Raw genomic sequence first — 11,999 nt, 5'->3', positions numbered from 1 at the left:
GCCACGTTCGAACGATTCATGGACACCATTCTGCGTGGACTGAAGTGGAAAATTTGTTTATGCTATTTGGACGACGTTGTGATCTTCGGCAAGACCCTTCAGGAACACAATAGCCGCCTCGCCATCGTTCTCGATTGCATTGAGAGAGCAGGCCTCGTCCTCAACTCTAAGAAGTGCCACTTTGGCGAACGCCAAACAATTGTTCTTGGTTACTTGGTCGATAAGGATGGTGTTCGGCCGGATCCTCAAAAGATTGCGGCTGTAACCAGCTTTACAGCACTTCGGAGCTTTTTAGGACTATGCTCCTATTTTCGTCGTTTTGTGCCCAGATTCGCTGACATCGCATGTATACCCGCTCACGTGCCTTTTGCACAAAGATGCACCGTTCAATTGGACTACTGACTGCGACTCTGCCTTCCGGCACCTCAAATTCCTTCTGACATCAGGACCTATCCTACGTCACTTCTGTCCTTCTGCCCCCATCGAGGTTCACACTGACGCTAGTGGCGTGGCGTTGGTGCTGTGCTCATCCAGCGTCATGGCACCGATCAGCACGTGATAGCCTATGCTAGTCGTTCGTTGAGCAAGGCGGAGCGCAACTACACCGTTACTGAACAAGAGTGCCTCGCAGTGGTTTTTGCGGTGCAAAGATTCCGTTCCTACCTATATGGCAATGTTTTTACCATCGTCACTGACCACCATTCGCTCTGTTGGCTCGTAAATCTTCGTGACCCTTGCGGCCGGCTCGCTCGATGGGCATTGCGGTTGCAAGAGTTTAACTTCACTGTGGCATACAAAAGCGGCCGCCAACATGCTGACGCTGACTGTCTGTCACGCTTGCCGCTTTCATCAACTGGTAGTGATGATGACAACTTTGATGACTACCTGGCGCCTATCTCGGCAACGTTTCCTGACCCTCAACTGTTCCAGACAGAACAACGCAACGATCAGACTTTGGCACCGCTCTTCTCTGCCGCTCATGATTCAAGAGATGCGCGTTTCTGCGTTCGTGCCGGCTTACTTTACAAGAAGAATTTCAACCCCGGAGGTGCACGTTTTCTCCTCGTCGTGCCGGAAAACCTCCGCATTCCCGTTCTTGAAATGATGCACGACGATACCACGTCGGACCACTTGGGATTCGCCCGGACCCTTCATCGCACACAGGAACGCTTTTACTGGCCGAAAATGCGTCAAGTCATTCAGCGCTATGTAGCCAGTTGTGTCAAGTGCCAGCAGTACAAGCTCCCTACTTCCTGTCCACCTGGACCGCTGCACCCTATTGCGCCTCCGACCACACCCTTTGAGCAGGTGGGCATCGACCTCTTGGGTCCTTTTCCGCGATCTTCTAACGGTAACCGGTGGATAGTGGTATGTGTTGACCATCTCGCTCGATATTCAGAAACAGCCGCAATACCCTCAGCCACTGCTTACGAAGTATCCCTATTTCTTCTGCGATTTCTCGTCCTGCGCCATGGCCCTCCTCGAGTTCTGATCAGTGACCGTGGGCGCCAATTTACTGCTGAAGTTGTCGAAGAACTGATCGTCTATGCACCTGCGATTACCGTCATACAACGCCGTATCACCCGCAATCGAATGGACTTGTTGAACGGACCAACCGCACTCTGACCACTATGTTGGCGATGTACGTGGACTCTCATCACAAGAACTGGGATGACATCCTCCCTTTCATTAGATACGCGTATAACACTGCACAGCATGAGACGACTGGCTACAGCCCGTTTTACCTCCTGTATGCTCGAGTTCCCTGCAGCTGTCTTGATACCATCCTTCCTTTAAAGGAAGTAGTGGCGATAGAAGGCTCGTTGTGGAGGGAGAATTCTCCCTCCACAACGAGCCTTCTATCGCCACTACTGTATGTCGAGCCGAAGAAGCTCGCCGCGTTGCCCGCCTCCGCATCCTAGACTCACAGGAACGGTCGAAGGAGCGTTATGACAACCGACGCCCACATGTCTCTTATGTGCCCGGTGATTTAGTGTTGCTGTGGACGCCGCTGCGCAAGCGCGATTTAGCCCAAAAGCTGCTGTTTCGTTATAGCGGCCCTTTTGTCGTTTTGGAGCGCCTGAGTGACGTGAACTATGTAATTTCACGCCGCACCGAAAGTGGCCGATGCTCACGCCGGACCCAGGTGGTGCATGTCGCTCGACTAAAAAGGTTCCATCCCCGGCACCTTTCTTAAACTGCTTGTCCTGGGGCTTCGTCTGCGAGGGGGGAAGTGTCACGTGCTTCGGGGCGTCAGGAAAGGAAGAAGAGGCTAGAGAGAAGACGAAGAAACGGAAGACACAGTGGTGTGTGCTGATGCTCCTTGCGTGACTCGCAGCGCTTTAGACTACCAATAAACACCCCCGTTACGTACTGAGTACGTAACAATGTAGTGTTGCATAATGCAGACTTTTTACGCTAAGTTATGTGTTTACTGTGTGTGTGGAAAACAAATATATTGCATTTCAGTCTTGTCGCAGTGGTGCAATGGTTAGGGCACTCGACTGCTGAACCTTAGTATGCAAGATCGAATTCCGACTACGACGGTTACTTTTCTATGGAGACAAAAAGCAAGGAGCCCGTGTGTTGTGCAATGTCAGTGCATGGTAAAGAACCCCAGGAGGTCAAAAATTTCCGGAGACTTTCACTATGGTGATAGCCCGATTCACTTTGGGATGTAAAACCCCATAAACCAGACCAAACCTATATTGCACTTTCATAAATAATATTTTGTTGCTTATGGGTTATGATCGAATTGTGAAAAATATATAGGCTTGCTCTTCCAGCTACATATGCTAAACTTTATGAGGAAAGTTTGGTTTTTTTTCCTTGTAATCAATCAAGTTTCATTTATAAAATAATATTGTTTTCTCTTTGATCAATGCTACAAACTTATACTTTCCTTGGTTTCAGTAACTGCTGGCTTTTTTCATGTCTATAACTTTGTACTATTCTTTCTGGCAACCATTGATAAAATATGCATGAATATGTATGAAAAGGATGCTGTGCTCCTTGCACACCTGCCTGTCATATCTGGATGCTTCAGCGTGTGCATTGTTCCTTTATGTTCCACTAATTCCCATACCCCATCTCGAAGCCATTTGCAGCACTGCCAAGGGCAGGGCGACCTGGCCCAATCCTGGGACCTCTCACCTCCGCGCACTATAACAGATATGTGTGCTCCTACTGTTGACCCCACCAATTGGGGGGGGGGGGGGTGAGGTGAGGCATGTATGAGCACTATTTCTTATTATAGTGCATAGGATCCTAAATGGTGCAGGTCACCCTTGCTTTTCACAGGGCTGCTAACAGCTTCTAAAAGGGATTATCAGTTTGCGAATGAAGCATTTTGCTTAATACCAGCTACAGAATAAAACTGCCATCTTGAAAGTGTTCAGCCTTATTATCCCTGGCTGCAAATCATAGTGCTCAATTTTGCCTTCTGCACTTTGCATTCAGGCTGATGGTGATAATGACTATATGCACTGCAAGTACTTGTCCAAACCTGACAGGCATGGAGATGCTTTGATGATTATAGGCAAGTTTGCAGAAATACTGGGTTGCATATCTAATATAGTTTGTAATAAAGTATGTTGGAGCATAAAAATTTGCTTAGGCTTTCGATAATTGCTTTGGCATATTTTTGTTTTGTTTTTCAGAAAATCGTCCCAAGTTCGGCTACAAGTCCTGCCATAATAATACTGCTTGCCCCGATGCAGTGCTGGCAGGAACAGATTGAAAACCTCCTGAAGACTGGAAGCAGCATTAATTCCGTTGATAAAATTGCCATCAGTGTGATGCTTCGTACTTTGTGGCCATTAGTTGCTTTGTAGAGGCATGCATCCCACATACTTTTGGGCGCATGCCCAATTTCAAGCATTTTATGGACTCATAAGTGCATGGAGTCTGCCATATTTATTAATTGCCTGCAGTAATCATAAATTGCTTCTTACAAGTAGAGAAGACATCACTTCCGAATGTCCTCAATAGATACGCTAACGGATATCCGGCGCGATCTCCCTGGGAGATTCAAATAACTACTCTTGTACATCCGTGCGAGGTCCGTCGGACGTCCGCGGATATCCGTATGTCCATAACCGGACGTACGCCGAACGTCCGATGTATGTCCGGTGGTTGACTGGGATTTCATCGAGATGTGACTAGCTGGACCATAGCGTGGCAAGCGGAATGAGGCATAACACGCGTTCGATGTGCATATAGCCATGAGCCTGCATATCGACGTCCGCCGTATCTTTACGAGAATAGAATGGGTACGTCGGACGTATCTTTAGACACTTCGTTCTTTATTACCCAGGCAGCGGAGGTGGCTCAGCTACAGAGCCAGTAGCAGGCCCGTGCATTTTCCTTTCCTTTAGTCGCAACATTTGCATTAAAACTAGCGTCTATGTGTTGTGAGATATGCCAGTGCACGTTAAAAAACCCAGGTGGTTAAATTTCCGGAGCCCTCCACTATGGCTTCTTTCGTACCCCGAGTTGCTTCGGGACGTTAAACCTCAAAATTAAACCAATCATTTTGAAGCAAAAAGCTTCACTACGAGGGTCGGAGCCGGGCTTCGCGTATGCCGCGACCGAGTTACGTCACAGCGAAGGCCAGCTGCGCAGCCCAAGCTCTGCCGGCGTTGCCTAGCAACGCTTAAGATGGGACTCCTCCTCATAAAACAAATAGATCTCCATCCGGGAATCGCACCTCCATCCCTTGGATCCCCAGCCGAGCGCTTTACCACTGTGCCACGCTTGTTTTTTCTTTATTGCTAAATTTATTATCAGATTTTACACATAAAGAACATTACTCCACAAACGCACAACATATGGGTTAAAACCACGCGATTTGGGCTGCGTGATTCATTACAAATAAGACATTTGCAGCAACACTTCCATTCTCGGAAGCCACTCAGCTTCGTCTTGTCTTGAAAACTGTGACTCACAACGGCTTTGCGAAAATACTGCCGTATTTTCCTCACATCAACGTCTGCATGCCTGAAAGTCGTTCTGGATCGCCAGATACTGTGCATACGGTGTCTAGTACTGTGCAGGCCCAATAAAATGATCACGTCCAGCGCGGTAACCCATTATAATCTTCAACTGGTAAAAATCGAATTCCAAATGCATCCACGGGTAGGTCTTTTTTAACTGTTTGTTGTAGAATGTCCCAGAAGAAAAAGGCTTCCCAAGAACGTGATCGATAGTTTCCTGTTTGCGGCATATGAAAGTGATTTCCCCAAGGTAAAAAAAAAAAAACCTTCATTGCTAAATAAGTCTTAACTTCTAGTGTACTATATTGCTATGGAGCTTGGCAAAAGTTTTTGCTCCCCCTGGTACAGCCATATTTTTTACTCGTTTAAGGACTGACTTCCATGGACTTGCATAGTACAACGATCTGCACAATGGGATCGGGAAAAAGACATCGCATAAAAGTCCTTATATAGTTTCTTTCGCGTTACAATTGATAAAAATATTCAAACGCAAAATGGGTTTGCAATACACATGACGCCAGGTGGTTAACCGTTTTGTTCTTTCGTGATATGAAAGACCCATTTTTACGAACTCTGTGTCAGGTTAGGTTGAACAAAGTGCTACCAAATTTAATTGTAAGTTCGGCAAGCATGCAAGGGAGGATTTTTGGAATCAAAGAACCGCTGTGCCACGCTCCGGGTCGTGAAACGCTGTTCATAATTCCGCATGTCTACCATGAGAATGATAGCGGGATTCCGCGAGTGACAGATACTGCGATTGGCGCGCAATTAGAAAGTACCAAACTCTAAAATAGTTAAGTCACTCAATTAGGGTGATGTCAAGGATGTGACGTCACCCATCTGCCGTCAGCTATAAGGGCCAAGCGGGAACAAGTGCGCTCCAAAGCCGCCGGGCGGCACTTCTTGCCTTTTGCGGGTGACAGATGCTGCACCTCTACATTCTTGGAAACAAATTAGAATGCCGGTGAACTTAAGACGCGTTCAAGATGGAAGCCAAGGAGAGTTTAGCTGCTGGTGTATGGCGCAGAAGACTGGAGAAATTAACTTCTGATACCGAGGTAGTTACTGATCTTTGCTACGTATATCCAGGCATAGCAGAGCTAAGCCATCTTTTATTTTTTAAAAGGGAGAAGCATTTTTGGAGGACAATATAATTGCAAGACCTAGTATAACAATCTGCCGAGGAAGGCTTCCTAAACAATGTCCCAATTAGCTCCCAGAACTCCCCAAACTTGTCCCACAGCATGGTTTGAGACGTGCTGGTCACTTGTTTCACCTATGATGTTTTTAGGGTTTTTGTAGGACTCCCTAGGACATCCCAATCTCCAATAATCAAACCCCCGTGCTATCTGGGTAATCATGCTCTCTGATGGATAACACAACTCTCCTTATCTTTCTTAGGCTGGCTGAGTGAGTCTCCTCACGGCTGGGGAGTTTCTAACAGTGCCTTCATTCCCCACTCACTTTATTCTGGCAATCCAATGCTGCAGTCTGAGACGCTGGTCAACCGCTACAGCTATGATGTCAGAAAAGATTTTGTCCTAGGACACTGCCTTTAACTCAGCATTTTTATGTGGCTGTGAGCAGCAGTGAGGATAGGGCCTGGAATGCGCAACTCAAGCTCATAAATGAATTAAAGGTGGCTGTGTTAACAATTTCTTGTGCACACCTTGCACTGGATGATAGTATGTACTCCAGTATAGCATGCATTCTTAGATTGTACTTTTACAGTTGATGCTACATTTGTGAAGTTTTATTTATAATTGTAATATGCCAAACTCTCGCTACTTATGTGCTGAGCCACAAAAATGACAAGGCAGGCAGTCTTGGAAAGAAAACCCAGCTATGAACTTAGCCAGCTAGAAATGCAACTGATGGTCAGTCCAATTGGAACATGCAATGCTGCTCACATTCCAAGTGCAGCTTTCCATTGGTTCCAAAAACACAACTAGGTTTTCCAATTTTCAAACTGAAAAGCCCAAAAGGACCCAAAGGTCTTTTTTACCTGGAGAGAGACAGACTGAAGGTTTCTTAAAAGAAATTAGGTCTTATGCTAGTACCATCCAATGCAGATATAAAATTGCATACAGTACCCAACAATTTTGTGCTTGAAATAAATATTGCTTTTGATGCCAGCTTCACACAGTGAATCTATACTCCTTTAAGTGAGTACATATAAAGTCTTTGGTTATGTTTTATTCTTCATGACAATGCCTAACACATCATAAGGATCACCATGTGGTATCTGCTTATGAGCACTAAATAATTTGAAATTGACTTTTTTCTCTCACCTGTTGACGTCATAGCAATGGCTATGATGTCAACATGCCACATAGGCCACAAGATGAGTGAAAAAACAGCAATATAATTGCTGTTTCTTCACTTATGATTCTGGCCCTGGATCCAGGCTGGCTTTAACATTGCAGTGAATAATAACAATGAAGGCATGTTGATATATATATAAAAAAAAATCCAGTTATAAATTACTCGTCAGTAATAGACGGACTCCTCATGGCAATCCATGTACAGTAATGTCTCTAACATCATTAACAAGGAGAAAACATGCAACCAAAATTTGGTGTCTATACTTCTTTAATGTCGCAGAAATCGCATCACTGCACACACCAATGAAAAAAAAACATATAGTCATGACCGCAGAAGCCACCGTTATATATATACTACTCTCAAGCGATTTTTTTCTACTTTGAATATACCTCTCTTTGACAGATAGCACATAAAGATTTCTTATGTACACAAATAAGTGCAATAATTAAAATGGCAAGCACAAAACTCTTTGGCCCGCACCCTTGCTAAAGCAGCCGCAAGCGTATAATGCAAAAGGTGCAAGTACTAAAATAAAAAAGAAAATGCACATCTCGAAGCCTCACAGCCAGGAAAGAGAAAGGCAACATGTAAAGAGCAAACCCTTCCCAGCTAAAATACAAGAACTGATAAATGCATTAAACGTCTTCCTCCACACTCATTATGTGTGTACCCAAAACTAAAAAAAGACCAGCCTATGTGCCATGTAGGAGGAGAATGTGCTGTGCAGACCAAATACAGTTCTTTCAGCTGTGATATGCTACACAGTAATGCAGACACACAAGCAGTGATTCGATACAAATTCATAAAGAATGAAAATGTGCCAAATAAAAATAAATGCTTACAACATGCCCAAAACAATTTGACATCGCTGTACCGCTGCCAGGATGTTACATTTCAGTATGCCAGATTTGTCCTGTACAAACAGTGGTTGCTAAGCCACTGAAAAGTGAAACTTTGCTGACACTTTAGCTGTCAGAAAAATAAAAACAAAAAGCTGTAAGTTTTGTCCAGCAGGTACACACGTCATCAAAACAAAGCACAGACATTAAGTGCATAACATGGGGCATTTTTGTGAACTGCACATCACTAGCGTTGGTTGTAAGTGGCAATAAGAACTACTGCCATACACATATGCAGGATTTATATACACAAGGCTAGCACAGCTCACGCCACAACATGCACAAACTCATGGTCAGACAGCTGGCTGTTACAGATATGCTCTAAGAAATGCTGACCAGTGACAAAATGTGCAATACAAGCTGTGAGCCTACCACATGAACAATGAAGGCACTGGTATAAAGCGTGCCCTTTCCCTTGTGCTCCTAACTGTAATGTGCCTAGCAGTTGGCGGTCATTTGCCCTGCAATTTGCAAAGGATGCACTGAACACTCTGGAATGGTGCTTTGCATGTTAATGTAGTCACACCAACATGAAATAAAACAAAGTAATGAAGGAAATTATGCCCATTGTGACATCCTTCAGATCCTGAGGCAATACATTTGGTACCGGAAACCCGCTGCATGAATTAGCAACTCCAAAATACTGTGTCAATAAAATGATTTCCAGGTCTTGGAAAAAAAAAAAAAAAAAGTATACAATCAAACCACGGGAAAGTACACATTAAAAATAGAAGCGCAGAAAAAAATAATGCGTGCTTTCAAAGCACCAATGGAGTAGAGTGGGAAAAGGTATGAAGTGAAATTTCAAAACAGTGGTGGGAATGGTGGACGAACGAGTGCTTAACGGATGGCAAAAGACCAATCTGGATCTGCCTTTTTATTGATGCTTTCTTAGAAGAATCCCAATACCACAAATTTATGCAGATCACAATGGTGCCCCGTAATAAGAAGAAAATGACTCTGAATGGTTCGCAGTCGTTCAAGACAAAAACTGACAGACGATCAGTGCGAGTGATGCGGTGGAAGGTTATGACGTAAGCATTACAGCAACTCTGCCCCATCTCCAATCACAGTCTGATATGCCTTGTTTTGCTGTCGTCACTCAGCATGTCAGACCCAAACATTTTTTGCGACAATGGGCACAATTTGAAATAAGTGACAGGTAAGGCAGATCTTGCTAAAAAGCAGGCATTCTAATATATACCAGGGAGACAACCACAGCGTAATGGCGAGGAATGACAACCTTAAGATTACAATTACAGGGTGTACCACTGAAGCACGATACGAGGCATTTAGCCACAATACTAGTGGCCTTTCATTGAAAACAAGGTATCTGATCAAGACGTGCACAATTTTCGAATACAATTAACTGCTGATGGCTTCAAAGCAGGAAAAAAGAAAACCAGCCATGGGGGCAATACGAGATGTACCACAGCCAGGAGCTAAAGTGGTATACAATGCTCGGCTGCCAGCAGAAAACTGCAGAGCAATGATATATACCGACAGTCAGTTTGGGGCCCTGTTTCATCAACAAGTATGCCAATTAGCTCGGTCTGACATGCAGCATTCATTTTCGACTAGATGCTGTAATGCAATAGCAGTTCCGCGAGTAGAGTTTATTTTCATTGCGTGGCCAAGATGTGATGTGGCAAGTGGCACTCGCCGCACAGCGATGCGGTCAGTACCTATATTCTGCACTACATTGGTGCCATTCTACAGTTCACCAAGCAGAAGCGTAACACATTAAAAGTGCCTGCTGATATGCCTGCGGAGGGTCTCCATTGTACACCACTTTTGCTACTCACCGAGCAATGATTATGACGTCAGAAATTTCGACAGAATAGTTAAGAGTTACATAATACATACTGGTACATAGACCAGAATAGCGAGACTGTTAGCGCGAGAACTGCAAAAGACGTCCAGTTTGGTGCATTCCCACCATTGTGCAAAGGGAGGTAGATACTCGGTAATTCGCAGAAATACACAGAAAAACCCCTGTTTTGGCAAACGAGACTTTTTTTCAAGTCAAGCTAAAAAAAAAAAAACCTGAGAAGATTGAACCACACAATAAACACAAGTACAGGTAGAATGTTTGCACTTGGGCAAGAAAGTGCCGCGTACGAATCTGTGTATCCTACTTAAAGATTAGAGTGGTGGCGTCTGTCGCAGCACATCTAATACTGACTAAAGTAACGCGTGCGATAAAACTCTAGTTCTGTTTGCCACTGAAACGGAAACTTGTGACGCCTGCACATTAGTCCCCAGTTAGCTGAGGACAAGAATAGAAAGCAAACAAACAACTTGGAAAAACTTGGCGCTCCCTCTGATGACCTTTGCCTGCGAAGGCCGCAGGAACACATACACTAGTAGGAAGGGTCCCAACCACAGAACTTGCAACAGTGCACCCAGGCTCTACTCCCCCAGTAGAACCCGGCCCCTTTAAGCAGAGTCCCTGCAGTCGTCACACCAAACGTCCTTTAGAGTTGAGCACATAATGAAGCCTGTCATTAAATACCACCTCCGGCCTCTTTCCTTTCAGAGGAGAGGATGAGAGCCACACACCAGTGCCACTGGCACCAACATCACTTCTACACTTGCACCATGGCCTGTGCGCTCTGCTCACACTGTGCAATCCTCCCATTAACCGGCGCACGCTATCATACTCAGAATGAGCTGCATACAAGATACCACAGCAACTCAATACAAATTGGTGCTCAAAAACTGATGCTTCAAGTAGCATTAGAAACAAAGCTGAGTACCCCAGAAACTTCCCCTCATATGGTGCTCCGTATCAGGGCTCATTATTCACGTGCAACAATGCAGAAACCTAAGCTCCCTCTCAGTCCGTGTGCACGACACAGTGCAGCAGTGCAAGGAACCACAGGTGCAGGAAAGACAAAAGCTGACTTTATCTGTACAAGAGCTAGAAGGCAAAAAAAAAAAAAACCCACACAAGAACAAGTGCCAACACAGTTCAGAAAACGAAGTGCCTGTCGACCAGGTCTGCACGTTAGGAGTCCATACAATCCCACGGTTGCAATGTCCCAGTAGTAAGACCTAGTGGATCACTACTGAGGGCACCATCAATACTTCTTGGTGGCACAAAAGGAGAGGGGCGTGACTATCAGTTAAAAATATAAAAGCAGTTTTTTAAAATTACACACACATGTCGGACTAAAAGAACGCAGGGACAAAAGGCACCACTGCGAACGAGAGATGACAGGCACAGTACGCAGCCAATACAGGGGATGAGGGAAGGCGTTACAAACTGCCGCAGCAGAGAGAGATACGAACACAGAAGGGTGCAAGTGATGCTGAAGAACAAGACAGCAGTAGCTTCCTACGAAATGTACAAACGTGTGACCTTTCCATGTAAGGTGGGGGTGGTAATCCCTCCTCCCAATGACAGCAGTTGTAAAAACAGTGGTGAAACTTCTAAAAGCAAGGCAGTGAAGGTACAGCTGCTGGCAACTGGCAAAGGGGCAATATACCCCAGTAATAATAGTGGCAGGCCCCAAGACAATGCTATCAAAAAGAGGCACAAAATGCCACATGTGGTGCGAGTAAATACTGGTGGTTGGCTGCATTAAAAGTACTGGCTGGCATTCCCAAAGGGGTTCTGGTTGTGACCATGGTGCTGCAGGTGGCGCTGGTGGTAGAAAAGTGGGTGTGATGCTCCCACAGAGTGCCCCTGCACAAATTGGCAAACAAAACTAGGCGTCAGAAAAATGGCGTGGCACCAGCAGCTCTGATAAATAAGGGCAATTTAAAATGCACTTCT

General features: G+C 45.1%; 1 protein-coding gene across 4 annotated transcripts in view; it reads right to left on the bottom strand.

Moving 5' to 3' along the window:
• Positions 1–8,897: 8,897 nt before the first annotated feature.
• The window catches only part of LOC146181002 (myb-related protein B-like), a 95,361-nt gene continuing 92,259 nt past the window's right edge, over positions 8,898–11,999 (bottom strand). For all 4 annotated transcript variants that reach the window (XM_084576219.1, XM_084576221.1, XM_084576222.1 and 1 more), the window contains one exon: positions 8,898–11,909. Coding sequence is in view for 1 of the 4 variants with exons in the window: in XM_084576222.1 (XP_084432348.1) it covers positions 11,805–11,909 (105 nt within the window). In the remaining 3 variants the exon portion in view is untranslated. The remainder of the gene's footprint in view (positions 11,910–11,999) is intronic.

This window comes from Amblyomma maculatum, chromosome 8, assembly GCF_055883805.1.
Source record: "Amblyomma maculatum isolate TAMU_Amacu chromosome 8, ASM5588380v1, whole genome shotgun sequence".
Taxonomy (NCBI): domain Eukaryota; kingdom Metazoa; phylum Arthropoda; class Arachnida; order Ixodida; family Ixodidae; genus Amblyomma; species Amblyomma maculatum.
This window is presented reverse-complemented; position numbering and strand designations above follow the sequence as displayed.